General features: G+C 53.1%; 1 protein-coding gene and 1 long non-coding RNA gene across 7 annotated transcripts; one reads left to right on the top strand and one right to left on the bottom strand.

The window, feature by feature from the left end:
• Nucleotides 1-132: 132 nt before the first annotated feature.
• Nucleotides 133-27,182, bottom strand: KANK2 (KN motif and ankyrin repeat domains 2). Of its 6 annotated transcripts, none has more exons than XM_029052904.2 (12): nt 27,149-27,182; nt 13,422-13,554; nt 11,515-13,191; nt 9,037-9,252; nt 8,174-8,276; nt 7,657-7,914; nt 7,336-7,423; nt 5,005-5,224; nt 4,702-4,844; nt 3,333-3,533; nt 3,032-3,124; nt 133-2,713 (listed from the first exon to the last, which is right to left on the bottom strand). In XM_029052904.2, the coding sequence occupies exons 2-12, from the start codon at nt 13,456-13,458 to the stop codon at nt 2,654-2,656; spliced, it is 3,096 nt and encodes a 1,031-aa protein (XP_028908737.1). In that variant the 5' UTR covers nt 13,459-13,554; nt 27,149-27,182; the 3' UTR covers nt 133-2,653. The 6 variants fall into 6 exon arrangements, with proteins under 6 accessions (XP_028908737.1, XP_028908736.1, XP_028908735.1 ...); XM_029052903.2 differs by lacking the exon at nt 27,149-27,182 and adding an exon at nt 26,709-26,775; XM_029052902.2 differs by lacking the exon at nt 27,149-27,182 and adding an exon at nt 26,177-26,283.
• On the top strand, nt 3,384-10,622 carry LOC114807373. The gene is made up of 3 exons (XR_003755456.1): nt 3,384-3,563; nt 8,218-8,362; nt 10,126-10,622. It is a non-coding gene; the product is annotated as an uncharacterized LOC114807373 (long non-coding RNA).
• Nucleotides 27,183-27,698: the final 516 nt, after the last annotated feature.

Raw genomic sequence — 27,698 nt, 5'->3', positions numbered from 1 at the left:
GTGGCACAGCAATTTGACAAGCTCAAAACACTTTCTATATAAGCAGTTTCTCTTAATTAGTTTTGGGCAGGGAGGTTTCACTGCAGTACAAAATTACACCACCATTTAACATACAAAAGAAGACCCAGGAGCTCTGTCATTTTAGATAGCTTTATTAATTCAGGATTTTTTTTAGATTATAAAATGTATACTTCATGTAAATGTAATACTGTTAGGGAAATATCACTGTATGAGAAAGTGAGAATAAAACTCGCAAATATAACTGAGTGCAGGAACAAAACAAAAACTGAAAATACTTAGCACACCATTCCAACCCAGTTGCACAAGACTGTATAAATGTACAAATATGGATAAATAAGCACATTGTGAGGCAGTAACCCACTGCAGAGCAATTGGCTGCTGCCTCAAGGGGCTTAAAAGACACACACACACTCTCTCTCTCTCTCTCACTCGTACCACTTCTCAAGCGGATCCTGGGTTCCTCTGCATTCAGACATCAAAATAAGGACAAGAGCAGTGAGCCAGAATCAACTTTTGTCTTTCTTTTTTTAAAAAAATGTAATTTTAAAACAAAATGCCTTTTAGCTTTCTTAGCATCTTATACTAGGCAGAGAGAAATTTGTGCTAAGATACTGTCTGGAAAGGGCAACTTTTAAATAAAAAATCCCAGGTTAAATTAAGCAGAGATACCAATAATCTTGGGAGAGCTACCAGCCTTTTTGGATATCTTGTTTACTTCACTCAATTTTTTTTTAAATGCACCTTTTTAAATGCTGAGGTTTGTGCCCTAGAGTTCCCATTGTGTAGCAAAATTGCAATATATGTCAAGTTTTAGAACAAATCCTTGATCTCTTCAGTGACATTCCCATGATCTTAGTTGTATATTGCTTAACACAAGGAGCATTCATAGGTGATAAATGCATTTTTAATAGCTCCTTTGTAGAACAGTCTATGGTTCAGGGCACAGGACAGATAGTAAATATCTCCCTCCAGGAAGCCTTTCCTGACAAACTATCTCCTCCAGAAAGCCTTCCCTAATTAACCTCTCATTTCTCCACCCTACTCTCCCTCTTTTCCGCTTCACCAATACACTTGCATCCATACCCCCTAAGCACTTTGATACTCACCCCATCCCCATAGCACTTATGTCCATATCCTTATACTCTGCCGCTTCCGTATCTGAAATATATGTTTAATGCCTGTGTCCCCCCTGTAGACGGTAAGGTCCTTGAGGGTAGGGATCACGTTTGCTAGCTCTATTGGACTCTCCCAAGCACTTAGTACGGTGCTCAGCACAAAGTAAATGTTCAATAAATACTACTGATAAATTAGTAAATCAAATTGCATCTCTTTTCCTAACCCCTGAATCCAACAGTCTTAAATGTTTCATGGAAGATGTAGTCAGGATCATCACTAATTAATATTTGCTGAGTACCCACGGGGGCACTATAAGGCACGGGGGTAGGCTTTTTTTAATGGTTATTTGTTAAGCGCTTACTATGTGCCAGGCACTGTACTAAGCGCTGGAGTAGATACTAGCTAATCAAGTTGGACACAGTCCCTGTCTCACATGGGGCTCATGGTCTTAATCTCCATTTTACAGATAAGGGAACTGAGGCACAGAGAAGTGAAGTGACTTGCCCAAGGTAACACAGCAGACAAGTGGCAGAGCCAGGATTAGAACCCAGGTCTTTCTGACTCCCAGGCCTGTGCTCTATCCACTAGGCCTTGCTGCTTCTCTGATTTATTTATGTTTGCCACTGCTCTGTTGCTGCTGTCTGCACTGCCCTCAGTTGGGCTTACGAGATCCTGGATGCAATAGGGACGGAGAAAAGAAAGAATGGGGTGGGGGACCGGGAAGAAAAAAATCAGATTGAGTTTTCATACCAATCTTAGACTGACTGCTGCTGCCTCTTGCCCATAAAAAGGCAAGGCTATAAAAATAATTCCACAAAAATGTCTCTCTGAAGAGTGACCTTTATAACACTGTACACGCCACAGGTGGGCAGGCAGAGTGCCTGCAGTGCTAGAGAGGCTCATTCAAAACTATACATGACCTCACAAAATAGAATGGCTGCTTATTCGCTAATATAAAATTCAGGCTATTTTTGAATTCAAATAACTCTTAGTGCTTACGTAAATCTCTCACCCTTTTCAAATGCTTCACTGTCAGCTTATTCTCCTTGATCACATTTCCTTCATTGCTTCCCACATGCTCAAAGCTCTGCATGCCGTCTAAAGGCACCAAGAGTTCCATGAGGCAGGAGAAGAGCCCAGCTTCAGTCTACAGGCGTCCCTAAAAGCAGGAATGTCGCAGCTCAAACGCTTAGAGACAGACATCCTTTTGTGCCTCATAGCCTGGACAACTTGCCAAGAATTCATTTTGCTTTTTGCATTTGGTCCTTACTGAGGGTATCACAGAGAAGCAGGAGCACAAAGGGTGGGGTGGGGGGTGACGTGCTCGATTCAATTGTTGTGTTTGCTCACTCCTCTCTGTAAGGATAGATGAGTGTCCTCAGGCAGGTTCCCTCCTCTTTCTTTCTTCCTCTCTGATAGAATCGGCACCGAAGAGGCTCCCATGCAGTTGTAGGGACGATGTCACCCGCTTCATGCCAGGAGGAGGTGGAGGAAACACTCGCTGTTTGCGCTGCTTCTACTGAGGGTCAGTGGAAGAAGCTGTTGTACCCTCAGGTTTCACCGACTTTGGGGCACCCTGGTATAAGAAACAAGTTCTTTGAGTGGGGAGGGTCTTTTCCCCCCACTCATTTCATCAGAAATCTTTGAGCTAAACAGAGAGGTATCAGAGAAAGCGGAGGGGGAGGGGTCAGCCGAGTGCAGAAACAGTCGTGCCATTGGCTTGCACGGTTAGACAATCAGTCGTATTTATCGAGCACTTACTGTGTGCAGAACACTGTATTAAGCGCTTGGGAGAGTTCATTCAACAGTAAACAGACACACTCCCTGCAAACAATGAGCTTACGATGTAGAGGATACAATCTACAGTGTTACATAGTCAACAGACAGGGCTTACCGAGGACTTGGCAAAATTCATGTGGGCATAGAGCATCACCGCAATGTCATTCTGTCCAGCTTCCAGGGCAATGGATAGGGCTGAACTTCCATCCTACAAAGCAAGGCAACTGGTTGGAGAAGTAGGGAAGGCTCTTGTCAGCCGAGGTTGGCAGGGCTGGAGAATCTCAGGCCAGACGGTTCAGCAGCAGTGAGTTCTTTGCCCTGTCCAACTCTTTGCCAACCCATCCATCTTCTTGCCCCTCCTAAGTCTTGAGGCTCGCCCCCATCCCAACCCCACCCCCATCATTGCCCCAACTCACGTGGTCAGTGAGCGTGACGTCACAGTTGGGTACGGCCAGGAGCAGGCGGATGATCTCCACATGGCCGTGCTCACAAGCACACATCAGTGCTGTGGACCCATCGTCATCCTGCAGGTTGACATCGGCGGCACAATCCAGCAGAGCCTTGACCATGTCAATTCGCCCGTGGCTGACTGCTAGCATCAGTGCCGTCTGCCCTGCCTGCAGGAGGACAAGGAGGACGGAAGAGGGGTGAGTGGTTTGGGGCAGTATCACGGCATGGGTACTCTGGCAGGTGGAGAGGCTGGGGTTAAGAGCGCTGGACAGAGGAGAGAATAAGCCAGTGCCGTGTATACATCTCGTATGTACTAAGTTAGCCCGGTGCTGCTCATCAAAAGTGGGAGATTAGCATCATAGCGGCCCTGCCCCCCATCCATCGGTCCATCAGTTGTTCAGGACATGTCACCCCCCTCCTCCAAAATCTCCAGTGGCTGCCTATCCACCTCCATATCAAACAAACTCGTCCAATTGGCTTTAAAGCTCTCCATCACCTTGCCCCCTCCTACCTCACCTTTCTTCTCTCCTTCTACAACCCAGCCTGCACACTTGGCTCCTCTAGTGCTAACCTTCTCACTGTGCCTCCATCTCACCCGTCTCGCCACGGACCCCTGGCCCACGTCCTGACTCTGGCCTGGAACGCCCTCCTTCCTTATATCTGACAGATAGTTACTCTCCCCGCACTTTAAAGCCTTATTGAAGGAACATCTCCTCCAAGAAGCCTTCCCAGTTTCCCTCAACTCCCACTCCCTTCTGAATTGCCCTGACTTGCTCCCTACCCCCAACCCCCTGCCAGCTCCACAGTACTTATGTATATATCTGTAATTTTATTTATTTGTATCGATGTCTGTCTCCCCACCTTCTAGACTGTGAGTTCATTGTGGGCAGGGGATGGCACTGTTTATTGTTGTATTGTGCTTTCCCAAGCACTTAGTACAGTGCTCTGCACAGACTAAGCACTTAATAAATATGATTGAATGTATGAATGAATAACTGGTATTTACTGAGTCCTCCCTGTTTGCAGAACACTGTACTAAGTGCTCGGGAGAGGATAAAGCTGGGTTACTAGACATGTTCCCTGCCCACCCCGAGCTCTCGACCCCATCTCTAGCCACAGCACAACTCATTTATTCATTCATTCATGTTTGAGTGCTCACTGTGTACTCTACAATAACAATAAAGAGACACATTCCCTGCCCACAACGAGCTTAAAGTCTGGAGAAGACAACGTGGTGAACTTATCGTTGATTGGTAAGCGCTTACTAGTTGATCCAGTGACTACCACTACTACTCCCCATCCTTCCCCCAAACTCCGGCGGCAAATCCCACGCACCTGGCTGGCTCTGGAGTTGACGTTGCCGAGCTTTAGCAGCTGCACAATAGTGTCCATGTCCCCTTCGGCCCGGAAAGCCGCCAGGGCCGTAAGCATGATGGCCGTGTATCCGGCTTTGTTCTGCTTGTCCACATTGCAAAGCCCTGGGCAGCAGAAGAGCAGGGGATTTTGCAGACACACACAGCCCACGTGCCCCGCCCCAGGCTTGCTTTCCCAGGCGGGGAGGGGCAAGTCTGCGCTCATTTCCACAGGTCCCTTCACAAGAGGACCGCATCTCCTTTTCCGATGGGTCTGGAGCCTTACCGGTATCCAGGAGCTGTCTGACCACAGGGAAATTGGAATGGGAGACTGTATAGTGCAGAGCCGTGTTGCCATTGCTGTCTGCCATGTTGACGATGAACTGGAGCAGCTGTGGCGACATAGCCCGGAAAGTGACCATGTGTCGGCGGACCACCTCCGGGTGGGCGTCCTTGTGGCACGAGAGCCGCAGCCACTCCTGGAGCACCGTGGTGTAGGCTGCTTTCTGCGGGGTGGGGGAGGAGAGGAGAGAAAGGAGATGAGCTGTGGGGTGGGAGGAACAGAAGCAGCGTGGCCTCGTGGAAGGAGCATGAGCCTGAGAGTCAGAGAACCTGGGTTCTAATCCCAGCCCTACCACTTGTCTGTGGCGTGACCTTGGGCAAGTCACTTCACTTCTCTGGCTCTCAGTTACCTTATCTGTGAAATGAGGATTAAGAATAGGATTAAGAATGGGAATTAAGTGGGGCAGGGCCTGTGTCCAACCTTATATCTATCCCGGTGCTTAGTACAGTGCCTGGCACATAGTAAGCATTTAATAAGTATTAAAATAATTATTATGGTACTTCTTAGGTGCTTATTATGTACCAAGCACTGTTCTAAGCACTGGGATTGATACAAACTAATCAGGTTGGACACAGTCCCCGTCCCACATGGGGCTCACACTTTTATCCCCATTTTACAGATGAGGTAACTGAGGCACAGAGAAGTTAAGTGACTTGCCCATGGTCACACAGCAGACATGGGGCAGAGCCCGGATTAGAATCCAAGTTCTTCTGAAAGAGAGAGAGAGAGAGAGAGGAAGAGAAGCAGGTGGCATTTCCCATCAGCTCCTTTTCAAATTCCATTTTATAAAGATGATTTCATTAACTGTTACCTAGTTTCTGGTCATAGGCTGATCGACACAACTGCCTGCCTCACAACCTCCCCCCTCTACCTCTGACATGCTCTGTTTTCAACAGGTAGTACTTGATTCTCAGGGAACTAGCTATGATCTGGACACGGGGGGATGGGGGAGACAGGAGAGGGCTAAGAAAGGCACTTCAACCAAGGGTTCAGGCATACCCAGACACCTCTGGTCAATAGGAAAAGGGCTCATAATAATAATAATTGTGGTATTTAAGTGCTTGCTATGTGCTATGCACTGGGGTAGATACAAGGTAATTATGTTGAACAGTTCCCGTCCCACTTGGGGCTCACAGTCTTAATCCCCATTTTACAGATGAGAAAACTGAAGCCCAGAGAAGTTAAGTGACTTTCCTGCGGTCACGCATCAGTCAAGTGGTGGAGTCAGGATTAGAACACAGGTCCTCTGGACTCCCAGACCCATGTTCTTTTCACTAGGCCACACTGTTTCTCAAACAGACAAGGAAAGGGAGGAGGTATTGGGGGAATGCAAGTCAAGGTAAGCAGCAGAGGAGTGGAGACAACCTTTGGGGGCTCGTGGGGTGGTGAGGAGACATAAGTGTCAGGCAAGGGGAAGCATATTAATAGGGTTGAGGGCCAGAAACCAGGAAATCTGTAGAAAGAGTCAATAGAAGGTTTCAAAGGATGTTGAGGCCTTCAGGAGGTGGGGGGTCGGAAGGCAGTTAGTGATTCAGGGGTCTTGGAGAACTGTCAGTTAAGGAACAGCAGGTCTGTGGGCTAAAAGGAGAGTAGAAGGGGGAACGTGAGAATCTTTCAGCGACCTGGGGAACCATCGGAGAGGTGAATAGGGGCTGAGAAGCAGCATGACCTGGTGGCAAGAGGCCCGGGCCCAAGTCTGACGACTTGAGTTCTAATCCCAGCTCTACCGCTTTCCAGCTGGGTGACCTTGCGTAAATCACTTAAATTCTGTGGGTGCCCTATGTGGGACATGGAGTGAATCCAACTCCCCATCATTCAGGACAGTGCTTGGCTTATATTAAGCATTCAACATATACTGCAATTATGTTGGGGATTACGGAGACAGTACTCTGGGGAAGAGATAATTAGAAAGGGGGGAATTGGTAAAAGTGTCCCAGGATTGGGCAGCAGGCTGAGGGTGAGCAAAGAGGGTGGTACAGAGGGAGGAGTGGTAGGAGATGGGATGACGCCCCCAAATCCAGCTTTGCATGACTAAATGGCAATCGTTTGGAGCCTCCAGGGGGGTTTAGGTGAGGGGGTGAGGGGGTGGTGCCTCAGTAAACCCTAGGGGCAGGCTCTGAAAAAACTCTCTTCCCCAAGGAGCTGGGGTGGATGGGAGGCCAGGATAATGCACCCAAACAGAATGCACTGCTAAACTCTAGCTTGTAGATGATCTTCGATGTTATTTATGTGTACATCTCTGGGGCTACTGGGCCCCATCGGGTGTTTCCATACCATCTCTTTGTCTGTCAGGGTGCCTGGACTCTCCAGGGATTTCTGCAAAGACAAGCAGGCGGAGATCAGGTCCGTGCTGAGTTCCAATCTGCCAGGAGGGACAGGAGAGGAGAGAAAAAGAGAATCAGAAAAAGACACCAACAGAGAGCTAGATAAAACAGAAGGCAGAGATTCAAGTCACGGCATCGGGACTGGAGACAGCCTGGAACTAGCCCATTCTGACTCCAGTGGTTCCTACAGCCACCCAGTCAGGCATGCGTTTCACCCTGTGATGCCCTCGCTGGGAATTTGAGGTCCCCACCCCCCAGTTGCAGGAGTTACCGGATCTCATCTTGTTCCTTCCTACTGGGGACCGCTTCTGCTGCTGCTGCAGTTGCCCCTGTGGCTGCCACTGGCTTCTCCTTCGCCGTGCTGCCGACTCCCTTGCCAGGCCCAGCTCCTGCCCCCAGGTGTTTCTGCCGGGCCCCTTCCGGGATCGCAGGAAGCCCTTCGCTGGCCTCGTGGTACTCACTCTCAGTGCTCTCATTGTCAGAGAAGTTCTCAGCCGTGCTGGAGTCCTCCGAGGACGTGGACTCATATCTGTAGGGGAAGGAGGGGGACACTGGGACTGCTGCCTGCAGAGTCTCGTGTGGTTCTGGGGCCCAAAGCTTTGGCAGTTCTTCTTGAAATGGGAAGGGATTCTAGTGGATCAGGCTGTTCCTCACTGAAAAGGCCCTAAGAAGCAGGCTGGGAAGCTCAGGGGGGCCGGAAACAAATGGGCAAGGGGACTCAGGGGGGAGACAGTCCATCTTGACCAGCTGCCCTGGCTACCTGCTACTACCGAGCAGGTTCCTCTTACCCGCCATTGACTCCTACAAACTGGAGGCTTTTCTTGTTGGACAGAGGGTCTGTGCTGTCATCTTTTCTCTTCATGATGGACTTTATCCCAGCTGGCAATGAGGCTAGGAGGCAGAAAAAGGGACCACAGACAAGACTACCACCAGGGGCAAGACTAACCTTGCACCTGGAGCAAGTTCCATCAACCAAGGTAAGCCCCCTGCCTCTGGAAATGCGTCCTTGGCTCTGCACCCGCATTCCTCTCTGGGCCTCCTTTCGAAAGCACCGAGAAGCAGGGCTCATGGGGGAGCGGGCGTGTCCTGCTCTGAGTTTGCTCCCTCACCCTGCCCTCATTCCATCACTGGCCACCACCCTTACGTTGTACTTAAACTAGGGCCAGCCTCTGAGGACTGCAAAAAATCCTCCAGAGCAGCCGATAACATAAGCCCATGCCCGGGGCCTAAAATGCATTTAATATGCTCTGCCTCTGCCTCTCCTTGCTCAACCCTTTGTATTGGGTTGCAATGGGGACATATGAGTGAACTCCAAGTGCATTTGGCCACAGGCAGACTCCAAAGTCTCCTGATCTGGGGAGCCGTGAGAGGAAGTGAGGAAAACCAAGAGATGGATCAGTCAGTTTGGATAGGACTGGGGTACGTTTTTGAGGCTTAGACATTTTGAGCCTCCCTGTGAAGGCCGTAATGGCCCATAGGAGCCTCCTTCCCAAGTCACAGGTAGAACTGTTATCTCCTTACCACTTTCCCAAGCAGAAACTGGGCCACCAGAAAGCTGAGTTTAGGATTTTGGCCCAGGCGGGTTCTGGATTGTGAATAAACCATCGCCTTTCCTAACTCCCTGTCTCCCTTCTCTCTCCTATTTCCTTACCTGGGTCTTCAGCATCTTCTTCTTTTTCTTCACCGAGCCCTGCTGTCCTGCTCTGCTCTCTTGAAGTGATGTCACTTTTGGCTGCTGGGACTGGACCCCCAGCTTGCTGAACAGACCCTTCCCCAGTGGGTGCTTGAATGGTGCTGGGAGGGGCTGACACTGGCCCCAGAGGGCCCTCTGAAGGCCTCTGAAGGCTCCTGGGGAGACCTGAAGATGCTCCGAGTCAGAGAGAGAGGGTGGATGTTAAATGCCGTCCTGGCCTTAAGAGCAGTGGGTGGCAGCGGGAGCACAGCTGAGGTTTGGGCAGGCCTTGGCACTGCCTTGGGCATCAAAGGATTTCCCGAGACTTTTTTGGGAGGCTGAAGAATCAGTCCTAGTCCCAATCCCTGGAGCCCGGTCAGCCTCTAGAAGCTCCGGCTCCTCCATCATCCCGGAGAGGGGATCCCCCTCTCTATCAAGGGCTTTGGTTGGGGTCGGTAGGGAGGGGTAGCCTCTGCTTGGCATTGCATCAGTCTAGCCCCCAGGGTATTCTGCTTTCATTTTTTTTTTTAATATTTAAGCATTTATCACGCACCAGGCACTGTACGATGTTTGCTGGGACTGCAAATCTTGTGAGGAAGGGACTCTTCTTCCTATTCAGATGGTTCCTGAGCCACCCCAACCCCTCTTCCTCTGAGCCTTTCCAGAATGCTGCCCCTGATGCTCTCCCTTCCTCCGGAAATCTGCAGGACAATTTTCAGGTCCCTCTCTTTTGAAAGCATTCTGAATCCTGCTTCAAGGCAGAAGCAGGGAGCACATGTTTTCGAGAAAGATGTCCCACTAGTCATGTGTGGCTTAGGGGAGAAGAGAGGGGAGAAGAGAGGGGAGATGAGGGTGGAGCACTGCTGCCCGAGAGATCTAGGAGGGACTTCAGTACTGACTCAGGAGGCATTCCTGACCCCAGCCAGGCAAGACGAAAAGGCTCTTTTCCTCCTTCGGCGAACAGTGCAAAGCCTTCTCTGGCATCACCAGGGGCCCCAGCTCTCACACCCTGACCCTCTTGTGGACTCTGCCCTCAGCTCTCCGTCTCCCTTTCTCTTCCATATCCAGAACGAGGAAGACAGAGAAGCCCTGAGTGGGTCTGGAAACACTAGAAGAGGAAATCAGGAATCGTAACTCAAAGGATGAAAGGGTTGGAAAGCTAGGACCTATGAAGAGAGGCAATCTAAAGAAATTGGGATTACTCAGGGTAAGGAATAGCATTTGTGACTGACTCAGACCTTAAGAAGGGCCATTACCAGCTGGTCATCATCGCCGAGGACAAAACCAAAGGAAATGGGCTGAAATTTGTAGCAGGAGGGATTAAGTTTGGATAAAGAATGAACCTCTTCCCAATGGCAAGGGGCAGGGGGGATTGTTAAACCACGGAAGACATCCCTACTCCTCCCTAGCCCACCATCGGTCCTGCGAGAGGCGAGGGAAGGATGACATGCCCTCCAGAGAGCCCTTCCACCATGCGGATTCTGTAATTCTGAGTCCCTTCTTTCCTCTCCTGTCGAGCCATGTCGTCTCTTGCTTGCAGAGCTGAATAAACTCACTGTGCAGTGATCCCACCCTCAGCCTGCTGACACCCACGAATAGGGTACTGAAAAACCCACTGGGAGTTGGGATTAAAGTTCGGGTAGAGCCTTTAGCGTGGAGGTTCTGGGGGCGCTCCCAGCCCCAGTGGTCAATAAGAGTCCGGCCCAGCAGGGCAGCATAATTCGAGATGCCATCCTGTTCGGTCTGGCAGCTTTGTTTGGGGTGGACAGAGAACACAGAGGTCCTGCTGTGCTAAAAACCTTCCAGGAAAAATATTTTTGAATGGGGCGATGGGTGGGGGTATGGGGGAAGGTTGGGGGAAAGACACACATCCCTCCTCTCTAAGAAGGAAGATATACAAACACAGCTGTGGCCTCCTCTTGATCCACTCTGCCTTCCGGTGAGGCCTGGTGAAATCTGAGTCACTCCACATTTCGGCCCAAAATTCGAAATCTCTCCTCCCCACCCCCACACCCTCCCCACACCCTCCCCCGCCGCAGGGTCTGTTCGCTCACCCTGATCACCTTCCAATGCCGGCTCGGGGCCCTGGACGGGAGCAGAAGCCAATCCGCAGCTCTCCCGAGAGCTGCTCCTGAGGCCCGGGGCCTCACCCTCGGCTGGCCGCCCCGAGAGGCCGGAAGCAGGCTGCAGCCCCTTGGACCCCCAAAACCTCAGCTCCGCCCTCTGGGGCGTTCGTCCTGCCACCCAGCACTCCAGGTCAGGGGAGGCTGTGAAGCTAGCCCCCCAGGCCCATCCAGGGTGATGGGCAATTCGATAGTGAATGATCAACATGCATCTATTTGTCAGACGTGCCACCTGGACAGTGGCATTTTAGAGGCTGCAGTTCGGGCCCAGCTTTGTGCTAGATCCTGCAGCCCGGAGACCCCCTCCCGTCTCCCATCCCTCCGCAGGGCTCACCTGCCACCCCATTGCAGTCCAATCCTGGGGTGGCGAGTGGGGGGTCCTCATCCCGGTAGGGCTCGGCAGTGATGCTGATCTTCTTCACAGCATGGAAGGTGCTGGGGAGGGGGCTGTTGGGGATGGGAAAGGTGGTCTCTATCACCTCATTGGTCCGGTGAGTGGGGGCAGAGGGTGGTGCCTCCAAGGCTGGGCCGCTGCCGGCGGAATTCTGGATGGGCAGGGAGCCGCCTTCTTCAGGCCCCCGGGCCGTCAGTGCCTTGAGACCCCTGCCATAGGGCTCCAGGCTCTGAGCCCGCTGGGGCTGGCGAGCCACCCCCGTAGTCGTGCTGGCTGCGATTTCCAACTCCCGTGGCACTTGGATCACCTTAACCGTGTCCACCTTGATGGGCCCTTCTGGGGGTTGCCAGCCCCCACCCACCGGCTGCTCTGGCGAATAGCCCTGGGCCTCCCGTGGGTCGCATGGGTGGCGCTGGCTGGAGGCCGCTGCAGGGAGCCCGGGGCTCTCCTGGCTACTGCCTCCTCCAGCCAAATTGTCCGGCCACTGGCCCGAGGGTGCTGGGGCCCTGTCGGCTGGGCCCGGGGCCTGCCCTCCGAGCTGCAGCTGGGCCACCCTCAGCTCCTGAAGGGCCTTCTTCAGCTGTGACTCCAAGGTGGCAATCTTAGCTGTCAGAGCTCCCTGGTCTTCGGCCGGGCAGGGCCTTCCCAGGTCCTGCTCCCGCACCCAGGTGCTCACGCTCCTCTGGGTGGGCCCCGGGCGGCTGCCATCGCCCTCCTCTGGCCCCACGCCCACTGCCCGGGTCTCCCTCTTCTTCCCCACATCTGCCTGTCCCAAAGGGAGGGGCTCTGGACCAGCAGGGACACCCTCTTCGGGCAGATCGAGAAAAAGCTCCCCGCGACCCCAGCCTCGGCCTCCACCGCTTCCCCCAGCGTGCCCCAGGAACTTCTGACTTTTGAGCTGGACGCTGAGCTGGCGCTTCTCCTCCTGCAGCACCGAGATCTTGACCTGCAGCACTGGGATGAGCTTCACCTGCTCCTCCAGCTGCCGCAGCTTCTGCAAAGCTCCGGCCATCTGCTCCCGCACATGCTGCAGGTGGCCCGGGGTAGGGGACACGGGCGTGGACAGCCCCGAGCTCAGCGGGGTGTAGGGTGTGCCATTATGGGACTGCAGGCGTCCCAGTGGGGGTGGAGGCAGCCCAGCCCCAACCAGGGAGCTGGTGGAGCCTGAGACACTGGGGGTCAGACTGCCCAGGCCTGCCACTCGTGGCTGGCTCCCCTCCCCAGAGTCCGCCTGGTCCTCCAGCTTCTTGCGGGCATCCAGCAGAGTCCTCTCCACGCGGGGGTTGAAGCCGGCCCGGGTCTCCAGAGCACCATACTGCGGGTAGAAGCCCCGGCCGCAGTAGGAGTAGGCAGAGTGGCGGCTGTCGGCGCTGGTGTTGGAACAGAGGGACTCCGTGGAGGTCCACCAGGAGCCTGTGTACCCGGGCCCCCGGGGCAGGGAGCCCAGGCGCGGCCGCCGGTGTACAGCTACCCGTTTGATGGTGTGACCTTTCTCGATGTCGTCCACATACTTGAGGAAGTCCAGGTCCAGCCGGTAGCCGTAGGGCGTCTCCACCGAGTACGGTGGCTCTGGATCCTTCCCCCGGAAAGCTGTGGGGGTCGTGGGGCTGGGCTTCCCTGGAGTGGAACAAGATATGGGTGTGTGGGCTATGGGGGTCGCAGGAGAGTAGCCACGCGCCCCACCTTTAGCTCTTCTCCCATACAGGCTTGTCACCCTCCCCCTGCATCTCACTCTGCCAGGCCCCAAGGCCCCCCTCAGCCCCCCCCACCATCATTCCCCTACCCCAGAGCCAGTGCAATTTCCTTTGCAAGACAGGGCTACCTCTCCCCCTCCCGACATCCCTTACCTGGAAAGCCAGAGTCCATGTGCAGAACCTGTGCCATCTTTACTCCTCCTCTCTCACCTTCTGCGTCTCCTCTATTCCTGGTGGGGGAAAGGGGGGAGGCCCTTCAGACGCCCCTCGACACCGGTCCTGGGACCTGAAGAGGGAACAGGCAGGTGGGGACACCACCCTCCTTCTTGGGCCAACCTCACCCCAGCTCCTGTGATGGACCTAGGTTAACAACCCCTAAAGACAAGGGAACCGGCAGCAAACCAAGAGCTTCCAGTCTTGGGGTGGGAGGGATGGCTGAGGAGGAGAGGAAGGTCACTTCATTTCCCTGGTGCAGAGGGGCAGGCTGATCAGCTACTTGTGGAAGCTCCCAATGCCCCCAGGAAAGCTCAGTTTTTAATCCCAAACTCTCAGGTACTATGGCACCAAGACTCATATTTTAGGCAAATTTCAACTCACTTCCCATACTCCAGGGGTAAACTGAGGGGGGTATCTGGCTCCCTCTGGCTCCTCTCCAGTGGCAGGAGGGGGCCAGCTCTCCTTGTGACCAGCAGGGGGCGCCAGCACTGCATCAGGAGCCATGTCCAGCCGGGCTCATTCTAACCCAGCCCTGCAGACAAGGACGAGCAGCTGCCCCCCACCCACGACCAGGCCCTACCCAGATTAACTCAGGGGTACCCCCCTACCCTGGCCGGGGTCAGAAGCTGGGTCGTAAGGGTGGAGGGGGGTGGTTTCAGGATAGCAACTGTCTTGATGTCTGGTTCCAAAGAAGGAGAGGCTCCCTGTGAGGTAACCGGCTAGAGTGTGGGCAGATCTGACATGTGTGTGCATGTGTGTGCACACAAAGACACACACACACACACACTCTGGCTCATGGAAATATGGGAAGGGGGTTCCCTCTTAAGTGCTTTCCCCCCCAAGGAGGGTGCAGGGTAATCCCACCAAAACAAAACCCCCCAAATTTTATAGTCTTCCATCCTCCTCCCCCAGCCTGCAAATGCACAACTGTCCTTCTTGGATTGGGTTCAGAGTCTTCTTGGCTTGGACAACCCTCCGTGGACACATTCCAGCTGTTCCCACAGCCCTCCACCCTGGCTTTCTGCTGGTTCGGCTTCCTCTCCATCTCTTCTTATGCTTTCCTCACTGCAAGTGTGAGAATCTTTGCTGCTCAGATTTGGGAACAACCTCTTCCTGCCTCTGTTTCCACTTAAAGGGCAGGCAGTGGAAAACGTCCCTGTGGGACCCAGGAATTCTTATTCTGTGCCCCAATCCGCCCACCCACTTGCTATTGCATCTCTCTTCCGCACCCCCCACCCCCCTCTCCCAGCCTTCTGGAGACTGATCCTGGTGAAAGGAAGGGTGGGATGCTGTCTGATCTGGGGCATTTCCTGAACAGCTAAAAAAAACTTAGTCTGGACTCTCCCTACCCTGGGGAGGTCCCAGGAACTGGGCTGGAGACAGAGGGAGCAACCGTTCCCCCTCCCTTCCCCAAGGCTTGGCTCCTCCAAACTTAACCTCTCTGATCTCTATGTCTGTGTGACTTTCTGCAACACCCTAGGCAAGGGGATTGAGGATGGCCAACAGGGGTGACATACCACAGAGCCCGAGGAGGTGGGAAGCTGGGAATCAGAGTAACTCGGGGAAGCAGGACAGGGTGGTTGCCCCCCCCCAAATTCCAGCCCCCAAAACATACCTGGGGGTGAGGGGAAGATGACACTGAGACAAAGAAGCAGAAAGAGACATAACGAGAAACAGCAACAGAGATACAGTGACTTAAAACTGAGACTCAGAAAAAGATACCAAGGCCACAGGGAGAAAGTCAGACACAGGAGGAGACAGAAAATAAGGGAATTGGAAGGAGAAAGAGGGAGAGGGAGACCAAGGCCCAGGCCCTTTCCCCTATATGGAAACAATTTTCTCTAAAAATAAACAGTTTCACTGCTGCTGCTACATGAGAACTTCCTGCTGTGGATAGAAAAAATCTTGGCTCCTTTTAAGACACACCCACCCCCGGGGGTAGAGCCTGAGCAAAGGGCTGTGGTTCCAGTGGAGGAAAGAAAGAAAACCCAACCCCCCTTCCAATCTCCCTTGCCTAGCCTGGGGCAGGGAGTGGCCACTGTGAAGGAAGAAGAAAAGCAAGGGGAAGAGAGAAGATTCTTTGGAAAAGGCCAAAATCAGCATCCTGCCTGTGTTGGCCAGACATGTGAGGGTTGTGGGGGCCGGGGAGGGGGGGATTGAGCGGCTGGGGACAGTAGGGGGTGGTTCCTCCCATTCAATTGCGACCTTGAAGCGGTGACCTCCTATCCTTGACTTCTTGGTTAAGTGCCAACAAGCCCCTGGATGGGAGAGAGCCCCAGAGAGGCAGATTCCTCTGGCAAGCTCTGGCTCAATTAGAAGTCTCCTCTCTCAGCCTGTGTTCATCAGCAGCCCCTCTTCCATCCCTTTTTGGGGCCTACATATCCCCGACTCATGCCAAAGATGAAAACCCCACAGGAGCAATCAATCAATGGTATTTATTGAGTACTTACTGTGTGCAGAGCACAAGCAGAAGCATTCCTTGGGCCTCCGTTTCAGGGGCAGAGAAGGGAAGACAAGATTCTGTCCTTCTGTCTCCCCCCTCCACTGCCCGTGGATACCCAACAGCGGCTTTGCAGTCCCTCCCAGAGGACCTCAGGGTAGCCCAAGGCCCCACTCCTCTTCATGAGTGGGACCCTCTGGTTCAGGGGTCCCTTCTGTCAATCGATCGATCGACGGTATCTACCGAGAGCTTACTGTAAGCACTTCCCTGCACTAAGATCTTGGGAAAGTACAATATAACAGGGTTAGGAAACATGATCCCTGCCCTCAAGGAGCTTACAGTCTAGAGGGGGACTTTGAAGGTGGGGAGAGCGATGGTCTGTCAGATATGAAGGGGAGGGAGTTCCAGGCCCAAGGGAGGATGAGGGTGAAGGGTCGGTGGAGGGATAGATGAGTTCGAGGTACAATGAGTAAGTTGGCGTTAGTGGAGCAAAGTGTGCAGGCTTGGTTATAGGAGATGAACACGGTGAGGTAGGGCAGGGAGAGCTGACAGTGTTTTAAAGCCGATGTTAAGGATTTTCTTTGTGATACGGAGGTGGATGGACAACCGCTGGAGGTTCTTGAGGAGTTGGGGGGAGGTGGACTGAATGACTTTTTAGAAAATCGATCTGTGCAGCAGAGTGTAGTATGGACTGGACTGGACTGGGGAGAGGCAGGAGACAGGGAGGTCTCCTTTTTCTTCTCAATCTACACCCACTTGGGGAGGTCATCCTCCCTCATGGTTGCAACTACCACCTCTGTGCAGATGACTCCTAAAACTTCTCTGTCTCTCATCTGTAAAATGGGAATGAAATACCTGTTCTCCCTCCTACTTCAATTGTGAGCCCCACATGGGACAGGAGCTGAGTCTGACCTGCTTATCTTGTCACCCCAACACTTAAAGTGTTTGGCCCATGGTAAGTGCTTAACAAATACCAACCCACCTCCGCCACTTGTCTGCTGCATGACCTTGGGCAAGTCACTTAGCTTCTCTGTGCCTCAATTACCTCATCTGTAACATGGGGATTAAGACTGTGAGTCCCATGTGGGACAACCTGATTACCTTGTATCTACCCCAGCGCTTAGAACAGTGCTTGGCACATAGTAAGCACTTAACAAATACCATCAGTATTATTATAATTATTATTGTCATTAGTCCTGACCGCTCTCCTGTTCTGCAATCTCGCATCTCCTGCTACCTCTAGTACATCTCAACATGGATGTCCCATCAGCCCCTCAAACTCAAATTGTCCCAAACTGATATATCCTCATCTCTCTCAAATCCTCTTCTTCACCTAACTTGCCCATTACAGTTGACAACACCACCATCCTCTCTGTCTCTCAAGCCCATAACCTTGGCATTATCCCTAACTCCTCTCTCGCTTTTCCCCCCTATATTTAGTAGGTCACCAAATCCCGTCTATTTTTCCTCCACAACATTTCCAGGATCCACTCCATCCTCTCCAATCAAATAGCTAGCACCTGGTCCACAGATACAGTATTGGTCATATCATGGCCTGACTACTCCATTAGCTTCCTGGCCCTGTCCAATCAATCAATCAATCCTATTTGAGTGCTTACTGTGTGCAAAGCACTATACTAAGCACTTGGGAGAATACAACAGACACTTTCCCTGCCCACAAGAAGCTTATAGTCTAGAGGGGGAAACAGACATTAATATAAATAAATAAATTATGGATATGTACCTAAGTGCTGTGAGACTGAGGGGTATGTGTGCGTGAATAAAGGGAGCAAATCAGGGTGCCACAGAAGGGAGTGGGAGAAGAGGAAATAAGGGCTTAGTCAGGGAAGGCCCCTTGGAGATGTGCCTTCGATAAGCCTTTGAAGGGGGGAGCGCGGGGGGGCCGCGGGCAGTCACTGTCGGATGAGAAGGAAGGGCGTTCCAGGCCTGAGGCAGGACGTGGGTGAGAGGTCGCTGGTGAGATAGATGAGATCTAGGCACAGTGAGTAGGCTGGCATTAGAGGAGCTAAGTTATAGGAGCTGGGTTGTAGTATGAGAACAGAGTGTTGAAGTAGGAGGGAGCAAGGTCCATACTTCAGTCCATACTTCACTTTTTTTCCCCTCAAACTTCATTCTGTACATGTCTTCCCAAGCCTCAAAAACCTCTAATGGCTACCTATTCCTCTTCACATCAAGAAGAGACTCCCAACCAGTGGCCTTAAGGCACCCAATCAGCATTCTCCCTCTTACTTATCTACTCTTTTCCCACTACACCCCAGCTTGCACTTTTTGTTCCTTCCTCTCAAGCCAACCTCATTCTCTCCCATCACTGACCTCTTGCCCATCCCCTCCTGCTTTACAGCCTGCAGACCATTACTCTCCATCTTCAAGAATCCTTCTGAAATCACACCTCCTCCAGGCCTTACCCGATTAATCTCTCATCTCCCCTCTTTATGTCCCCCAACTGATACTTCAGCTCTCCCACACCACCTAAGCACTTAAGTTACCACAACCCCAAAATGCTTATATACAAAATATATACTCTAGTACTTCCTCCTGTCAGTAGTTTAATTTAATGTCTGTCTCCCTCATAAGACTACTGCAGGGACCATGTCTACTAATCCCAGTGTACTCTCCCTGCACGCAGCAGGCACTCAAATACCACTGATTGATTGACTCTGGAGAGCTCCCACCAAATGACACAGTGGGGGGAAGGGGTCCAGGTGGCCAGGATAAGGGTAGTTTGGCCACATGACTGGCCCTGTCCTCCCCTCCCACTGCTGTCCAAAGACCTGTTTACTGGGAGGGGAGGGCAGAAGTCATCCAGTCTCTCCCTCTGCTCCACCTCTACCCCCAAATCAGGACTGCACCTCCGCTTGCCCAGAAAACCCAGCCCTTTTCTATTCTGAAGGAGCCTTGTCTTCTCACCTATTCGGGTACCGGTGTCTTATCTGATGATCTTGTTTAGACCGCACCACTTAGCGCAAAGAAGCAGCATGGCGTAGTGGATAGAGCCTGGGTCCGGGAGTCAGAAAATCATGGGTTCTAATCCCAGCTCTACCACTTGTCTGCTGTGTGATCTTGGGCAAATCACTTCACTTCTCTGTACCTCAGTTTCCTCCTCTGTAAAATGGGGATTGAGACTGTGACCCCCACATGGGACAAGGACTGTGTCCAACCCAATTTGCTTGTATCCAACTTAGCGCTTAGTACAGTGCCTGGCACATATTAAGCACTTAACAAATACCACGATTAGTATTATTACATAGTAGGCACTTACTATCTCACACAATTCATTCTGGAAGTCATGTCTTATATTTAACCTAAATTCTTCTGGCTGCAGTTTCAGCCTGCTTCCTCTTGCCCTGTCATCAGAGGAAATGCTTACTATCCTCTATATGGCCACCCTGGATCTCAGGTCCCTCACTCCCCTGGATCCAGTTCCTGTCACTTAGGGATTGGGAGAGCTGCCCACCGTCTTTTCCTCTTCCTCCTTGCTGACCCTGGCCCACCCAGTGCAGCATAGAGAACAAGGCCCCACAATGCCCTCCAGTTATCACCTCATCTCTCTCCTCCCATTCCTGTCCAAACTCCTTGAACTGAGCTGTTTTCTCCCACTGCCTCCACTTCCTCTCCTCCAATTCCCTCCTCAACCCTCTGCAATCTGGCTTCCGCCCCCTCCACTTCACTGAAACTGCCCTCTCGAAAGTCACCAAGGACCTCCTCCTTGACAAATCTAACGGATTCTACTGTGTCCTATTCATCCTTGACCTCTCGGCTGCCTCTGACATTGTAATAATAATAATGTTGGTATTTGTTAAGCGCTTACTATGTGCCGAGCACTGTTCTAAGCGCTGGGGTAAACACAGGGGAATCAGGTTGTCCCACGTGGGGCTCACACTTAATCCCCATTTTACAGATGAGGGAACTGAGGCACAGAGAAGTTAAGTGACTTGCCCACAGTCACACAGCCGACAAGTGGCAGAGCTGGGATTTGAACTCATGAGCCCTGACTCCAAAGCCCATGCTCTTTCCACTGCGCCACGCTGCTTCTCAAGCAGCGGACCACCCTCTTCTGGAAACACTGTCTAACCTTGGTTTGCCTGACACTGTCCTCTCCTGCTTCTCTTTTTTCTCTCTGGCTGTTCCTTCTCAGTCTCTTTCACCAGCTCCTCCTCTGCCTCCCACCCCCTAACTGTGGGGGTCCCTCAAGGCTCAGTTATAGGTCTCCTTCTATTCTCCATCTACACCCACTCCTCTGGGGAGTTCATCACTATCATCATAATTGTGATAATAATGGTATTTGTTAAGTGCTACTAAGTGCCACGCACCGTATTAAGTGCTGGGGTTGATACATATAAGGAGATGGGACATATTCCCTGTCCCATAATCTAAGGGGGAGAGAGAGAACAGGTATTTAATCCCCATTTTACAGATATTTAATCTCCATTTTACAGATAGGGAAACTGAGGTCCCACAGCAGGCAAGTGGAGGAGCTAGAATTAGAACCCAAGTCCTCTGACACCCAGGCCTGTGCTCTTTCCACTAGCAGCTCTTTCCGCTACTTCTATCGCAGTTCTTTATGCTACTTTTCCCGCCACGTCAACCCCCATCTGTATGTGGATGACCCCTAAATCTACACCACCTGCCCTGATGGCACCTCTGCAGTCTTCATTTCCTCCTGTCTCTAGAACATCTCCCCATGGATGTCCTGCTGACACTTCGAGATCAACATGTCTAAAATTGACTGAACCCTTCCAAACTTTCTCCTTCCCCTAACTTTCCCATCACTGTCAACACTACCACCATCCTCCCTGTCTCACAAACATGCAATCCTTGATTCATCTCTCTTTCAACCCCCATATTCAGGCAGCCACCAAATCCCTTCAGCTCTATATTCACATCACCTCCAGAATTCACCCCTTCCTTTCCAGCCAAACTGCCACTATGCTTGTCCAAGTACTTGTCATATCCTGTCTCGACTATTGGGTCAGCCTCTTCAGTGATCTCCTTGCCTCCAGCCTCTCCCCTCTCCAGTTCACACTTGCTGTCTGGATCATTTTTCTAAAATACCATTCTATGGATCTCTCCCCACTCTTCAAAACTTCTAATGATTGCCCAGACTTTGCCACATCAAGCAGAAACTCCTCACCATCAGCTCTAAGGCTTTCAATCAGCTCTTTCCCCCTACCTATCCTTGCTCCTCCCCCCGCCTGGAATTCCCTCCCCTTTTATATCCGACAAACGGACACTCTCTCCACCTTCAAAGCCATATTAAAATCAAATCTCCTCCAAGAGGCCTTCCCTGACTAATCTTTCATCACGCCAATCAATCAGTGGCATTTACTGAGTACTTCCGGTATGCAGAGCACTAACTACTAAGTACTAAGCACTTGGGAGAGTTGGTACATTCCCTGCCCACAGGAAGCCACAATCCACAAGGGGAGGCAGACATTAAAGTGGATTAGGGATAAGGGAAATAGTGGAGTACCCGGCTATGTACATAAGTGCTTTGGGGCTGGAGTAAATACTAAAATGCTTAAGGGGTACACATCCTGCAACACCTATGTACCAGAGTCCTCACCCACTAAGCATTTAAATACCCCATCCCCTCTCCTCCAGCCACTTAAGTACTTATCTTTACAATACGTGTAATTTATCTTTACACTCTGTTGCTTCCCCCTAGTTGTAACTCATTTTAGATTCTGTCTCCCTTGCTAGATCGTTAGCTTCTTGAAGACAGGGATCATGTCTACTAACACTATCACACTCTCCCAAATGTTTATTGCCGTGCTTTGCCCAGAGTAAGCGCTCAAAAATTTTTTATGGTATGTGTTAAGCATTTACTACGTGCCAGGTACTGTATTAAATGCTGGGGTAGATACAGTACAATGAGGTTGGACACAGTCCATGTTCCACATGGGGCTCACAGTCTTAATCCCCATTTTACAGATGAGGTAACTGAGACCCAGAGAAGTGAAGTGACCTGCCCAAGGTGACAAAGACAAGCGGCTGAGATGAGAAGCCAGGTTCTCTGACTCTCAGGCTCCTGCTCTTTGCACTAGGCCATGCTCCTTCCCACGACTGATTGATTAAATAATAATAATAATAATGTTGGTATTTGTTAAGCGCTTACTATGTGCAGAGCACTGTTCTAAGCGCTGGGGTAGACACAGGGGAATAAGGTTGTCCCACGTGGGGCTCACAGTCTTAATCCCCATTTTACAGATGAGGTAAGTGAGGCACAGAGAAGTTAAGTGACTTGCCCACAGTCACACAGCTGACAAGTGGCAGAGCTGGGATTTGAACTCATGATCTCTGACCCCAAAGCCCGTGCTCTTTCCACTGAGCCATGCTACTTCTCTGCCCTTACCAGAGATAGATGAAACTCTCCCCAGCTCATCTGTGACTGCCTGGGAGTTGAATGTTCCTCTTCTTCCTCTGCCTTCTTCAGGCCTCTACCCCACCCCTTTCCCTCTCTCTATCTCTCCACTTGAGCACTTTGCCAAACACTTGATCCTGATCCCTCTGGGAGCCTGGAGAGGGAGGAGAGAGGGGGTTAGAGCTTTTGGTTTTATTCCTTTCTTTTCAATGTTTTTTTCCCAGGGGTATAAATGGAAGGAGCCTGGAGCACCCTTCACTGGTTCTTTCCCACCCACCACAAATCCCACAGCCCAAGGTCACAGAGGAAACCCCCGCTATTCTTCCTGCTCCTCCCCACCCCCCAGCCCAACCAGTCCTCTACTTCCCATGAGCAGTAGATGCAGGGAGCTTGCCATGGAAGACAGGAGGGGGACAGCGGTGGGAAGATGGAGAAATCTGAGCCTAAGCAGGAGAAGAACCCCGGACCACTTCCCCAGCCGGGGGACACCTGAGGGGATGGACGAGAAGGGTGGAGTGGGGCTTTAGGTGCTCGGCAGAATCTGCCTTCGCTTCTTTCAAGAGGTATGGGCCGAGACTGCGTCCTCCCCCACCCCTCCCCCACTTTGCAGGACTCTGAGTGAGGTCTTCTCCAAACCAGGAAATAGCTATGTGTTCTGTCTCCTCCCTCAGCCCACCCAGGAATAGGGGAGAGATGGGGCCAGGGTCAGGGTCTCTCCTGCCCTAGAAATTTCTCCAGACAGATGAGAGCCTCACGATCTGCTTTGATGGGTCAGGGAGGGAGGAGAATCTAATTCTGGGGCTCCGTCTCAGCCCAGCTCTGCTCCCTGTGGGGGAAGGGGGTTGCCCCCTCATTTCACAGCAGAGAATGAAGGTCCAGAGAGGCACCGGACCTTACCTTGTGAAACACAGCAAAGCAGGGAAAGTGCCAGGAATGAGACTTGAGGAATCTGAAGTCTTTCTCACCTCTCCTGCTGACCCCTCTCTCCAGAGCCTCCTACCCCCCAGAATCTCCCCTCTCCCTGTGACTGATGACTCAGAGGGGCCTAGCTGTGCAGCCGGAACAGAAACCAGAAACCAGATGTGGGAGGGGTAAGGGGGTCGGGGGAGGAATCCCCCAGGGCTGAGCTGGCAGAGAGCCTGCTCTCTCCCCTCAGGCTTGGGGAGCTGGAGGGAGTGGAGGGTGGAAAGTTCAGGGCTGGAGGGAGGGGTGGTGAGTGAGATTCTAGGACTGGAGACTGGGGGGAGAGGGGGATGGTGGGAGGGGGAGCGGTAAAGGCGGGTGGGAGGAGGGGGAGCGGTAAAGGCGGGTGGGAGGAGGGGGAGAGGTGGGCAGGGCCCAGGGCTCGGGCAGCCTGGACTCAGCTCCTCTCTGCTGCCTCCTGCTCTAAGGCTGCAGTTTCTTTTCCCATCCTGGGCAGCAGAGAAGAAATAGACGGGGAACAAAGCAGAGCCAGAGCCCAGGGAACTGAATGGGGTCCGGACACAGGGTGCAACACTTGGGAAGCCCCGGGGACTTGCTCCCCCAGAATCAAAGGCTGAGATACAGAGAGTCAAGAGAAATGAGAAATAAACAGAGCACAACCGGGGAGAGAGGCAGGGAGAGGGAGGGGAAGTGACAGAGGAAATCTCCAGTCGACTTTAGTCTGAAAGTGTTGATTGTCCACCCCTGCCAGCTCTGCGGTCCTCACAATGAGGGCATTCAGGCCCCGCAAACCCGATGCCCAGCCCAAGGTGCGGCATCTTCCCCCTCCCCAGGGACAGATTGAGCCCTAAAAATAATAATAGTATTTGTTAAGCGCTTACTATGTGCCAAGGCACTGTGCTAAGCGCTGGGGTGGATACAAGATAATTATTTTGGGCACAGTCCCCATCCCACATGGGGCTCTCAGTCTCAATCCCCATTTTACAGATGAGGTAACTGAGGCACAGAGAAGTGAAGTGACTTGCCCGGGGTCACACAGCAGACAAGTGGCAGAGCCGGGATTAGAACCCATGACCTTCCGACTCCCAGGCCTGTGTTCTCTCCACCACGCCATGCTGCTGAGCACCCTGAATCGCTCCTCCTAGGTCAGCATGGGGCTAGGTGGGGTGGGGTGACACAAGGTGCCATTTGGGCTTCTGCTAGAGAAATGAAAAAGCCTCCTCTAATCAGCCCTTCCTGCCCTCACCCCCGTGCCCAGACAGCAAGGGATAGGTGGGAAAGGAGACAGGAGAGGTGTAGCCCAGTATCAGGGGGAAGGGAGGGCCAGACACTTACTTGCTCCATGACCCCTGGGGAACTAGGTGACCTTGAAGGCTGCAGTGCAGTCTGGTCACTGGGCCAGGAGATAGAGATTCAAAGCCACCCCTTTCCCAGACTCAGTATTTAATCTGCTTGTGATCAGTTTCTCTCCCTCTATCTCCTCCCACCCCAGCTCACCCTCTCATCCTCAGCTCTTCTGTCTCAGAAGTACAGGCCTACACCCTCTGGAAAATGAGCCATAAAATGGGGGGGGCCAGTGCCTGGAACCCCCTTTGCCTCAGGGGGCTCAGTCTAAATCCCTCTTCTTCTGAGCTTGGCCTGTCCTATCCTGAGTGTCTGTATGACTCTCACCCTCCACGTCACGGTGATGGTGATAGTAATAATAGTAAAATAAGCACTTACTATGTCCCAAGCACTGGGGTGGACATTAGTATTAGTATGTACTGAATACCCGCTTTATGCGGGGCATTCAAATTGGACACAGTCCCTGTCCCACGTGGGACTCTAAAAGAGGGAGAACGGGCATTTAATCCCCATTTTATAGATGAGGAAATGTGAGAGCCAGGGCAGTTAAAAATTTTTCCAGTGTCACAGAAAGCAAACAGCAGAGCCAGGACTAGAACCCAGATCTCCCGACTCCCAGTTCCATGCTCTTTATTAATAATAAAAATGTTGGTATTTAAACACCTACTATGTGCCAGGCACTGTACTAAGCGCCGGGGTGGATACAAGCAAATCGGGTTGGGTACGTGGGGCTCACAGTCTCAATCCCCATTTTACAGATGAGGGAATTGAGGCACAGAGAAGTGAAGCGACTTGTCCAAGGTCACACCACCACACCAGGCTGGCTAGAGCCATGCCAGAAGGCCCAGAGAAACCCTGTTACTCTTCCTAAATCGATCGCTCACCCCACCTCGTCCCTAGGACTAGACTGCACTCAAGCCATTCCAGATGGATGGGGGGGAAGGGGGAGACCTTCAAGAAAGGAGACAACAGCATCTCCTGTGAATTCCTCCAGTTGAGCAGGGAAGGGCGAGGGTGGGGATCAGAACGAGTTCGGTACCCGGATTCCCGGGGCGCGCCCCTACCCCTCCTTCTCGGTAGGTTTTCTCCGCTGGAGAAATTACACTTGGGATGGCGGGAAGATGGGGGCAGGAGGACGCAGGAGGCGTGCCTGAAAAGATCAGGTCCCCCCAGTACCAGAAGCCCCCCCACCTTGGGAACTGTCTCTCCTTGGGGCGAGCGGGGGGCTCCCCGGAAGAAGGGAGAGGAAAAGGGGCTCGGCGGGTGGAGAAGTAAAAAATAAATAAGTGGTGGTATTTGTTAAGCGCTTACTAAATGCAAAGCACTGTTCTAAGCGCTAGGGGATACAAGGTGATCAGGTTGTCCCACGTAGGGCTCACAGTTTTCATCCCCATTTTACAGATGAGGGAACTGAGGCACAGAGAAGTTAAGTGACTTGCCCAAAGTCACACAGCTGGCAAGCGGCGCAGTCGGGATTAGAACCCACGACCTCTGGCTCCCAAGCCCGGGCTCTTTCCACTAAGGCACGTTGCTTCTCTAGCCCCCTCTCCTCCCGTCCCCCCCAACGCCACCCCAAACCCCGAGTGGGACGAGAACTCATACCTGAGCGTCTCCCTGGGCCTGGGACGAGACGGACCACAGTGACCTCAGCCCCGAAGCCCCCAGGCCTGGCCGCGAGAAACGGGCGGGAAGGCGCCGGAGGCTGCAGAGCAGCGGGACCGAACTAATGACAAACATCTGCAGCTCTCGCCTCGCCCCGCCCCGCCCCGCCCCCTCCGCTCGGCGCCCCCGTTCGCGGCCCCAGCCGCTCCTCCGGCCTCGGTTTCCCGCTTGCCTCCAGCCGGGGGCAAAAGGATCGCTCCGGTGGGATGGATGAAGGGCTCCGGGACCCTCTGGCCACAGCGGATCCTTTTCCCTCTCTCGATCCCTCCCTGGCTCCGGGGGAGAGGGAGCCGGGCAAACCTAGCCCCGGAGCCACCTTCGCAGGGCAGAACCCCCCAGTGACGGGCAAAGCCCCACAGGCACACCTCTCTCTCTTTCTCTGCTCTTGGGAAAGAGCAGCCCAAACTGAAAAACAGGGGGAGATCTGGCCACCGGGGGGTCCCGATCCCCCTCGGGTCCCTTGCCTCCGTACCTGGCTCCGGCCCCCGGTCCGGCTCTCCGACTCGCAGCCCCCGTCCCCGCCCCGGCAGCTCCGCTCCCGCAGAGACTCTCAGTCGCTCGCCGCGGCCACTTCGCCCCCGGGACCCTCCCCTAGCCGCTCCTAGGGGCGGTGCGAAGGCCGGCCGGCCCCTCCCCGGCGCGGCGTCTCCTCTCGGAGCAGCGGCGGGGGTCCGCCTCGCCGCCCGGACCCCCTCCCGCCTCCGGGCCCGCCTTGCCGGGCGGCCAGTCGGCTTCCCGCCTGGGGCCGAGAGCCCAGACGGTCCGTCCCCGTCCCTCTCCCCCAGCCTCAGTTTCCCACTGGCTGCTGTGGCTCCTCTGGCCGGGGGGCGGAATGAGCTCGGCAGAGGCAGCCAGCACCCTCCTGCTGGGCCCGCCCGGGCTCCTCCGCCAGCGGAGCAGGTGCGAGCTCACCTCCCGAACAGGTGCCGCTGGGCGGAGCCGGGAGAACCACGGGGAGGGAGAGAGGCAGACTCCAGCCTGGGGGCCAGCGGGCGGTGGAAATTGAGGGGAAAGAAGCGGAAAGGGCAGGAGTTTCCGGAGCCACGGCCAGCGATCCCTCCGCCCCACCCCCAGACGACTGCTTTACCCGAAACAGACCACCCCCCCCCGCCCCCCAACCCCCACTAGTCCCAGGAAAGCACAGCACTTCTATACCTCTCCGTAATTGATTTATATTAACGTCCCTCTCCTCCTGTAGACTATAAGGTCCTTACGGGCAGGGGATGTGTCTGCTATAGCGTACTCTCCCGAGCGCTTAGTACAGTGTCCTGCCCCCAGTAAGCGCTCAATATATACGACTTTATTGACTGACTGAAAGAGGAGGAGAGCGGGGCGAAAGTCAGGGCTGGTGGTGGTCGTTCGGATGCTAACGGTGGGGGGATGCAGGAGCGCCAGGCCCTCAGCCCCGGCCCTGACACCGTCTCTCGACCTCGGCTTCTGACGGGCGCCTTGCCCCGAGGCC

The sequence above is a fragment of the Ornithorhynchus anatinus genome, chromosome X2, assembly GCF_004115215.2.
Source record: "Ornithorhynchus anatinus isolate Pmale09 chromosome X2, mOrnAna1.pri.v4, whole genome shotgun sequence".
In the NCBI taxonomy this organism is placed as follows: Eukaryota; Metazoa; Chordata; class Mammalia; order Monotremata; family Ornithorhynchidae; genus Ornithorhynchus; species Ornithorhynchus anatinus.
This window is presented reverse-complemented; position numbering and strand designations above follow the sequence as displayed.

Excerpts from the sequence above, each read along its gene's own strand:
- KANK2 (XM_029052904.2), bottom strand. The coding sequence starts at position 13,458 with ATGGCACAGGTTCTGCACATGGACTCTGGCTTTCCAG. Across the intron at positions 9,253-11,514 it reads GGACTGCAATGGGGTGGCAG|CATCTTCAGGTCTCCCCAGG; the intron begins GTGAGCCCTGCG and ends TCTGACTCGGAG. Across the intron at positions 3,125-3,332 it reads ACGTCACGCTCACTGACCAC|GATGGAAGTTCAGCCCTATC; the intron begins GTGAGTTGGGGC and ends CTTGCTTTGTAG.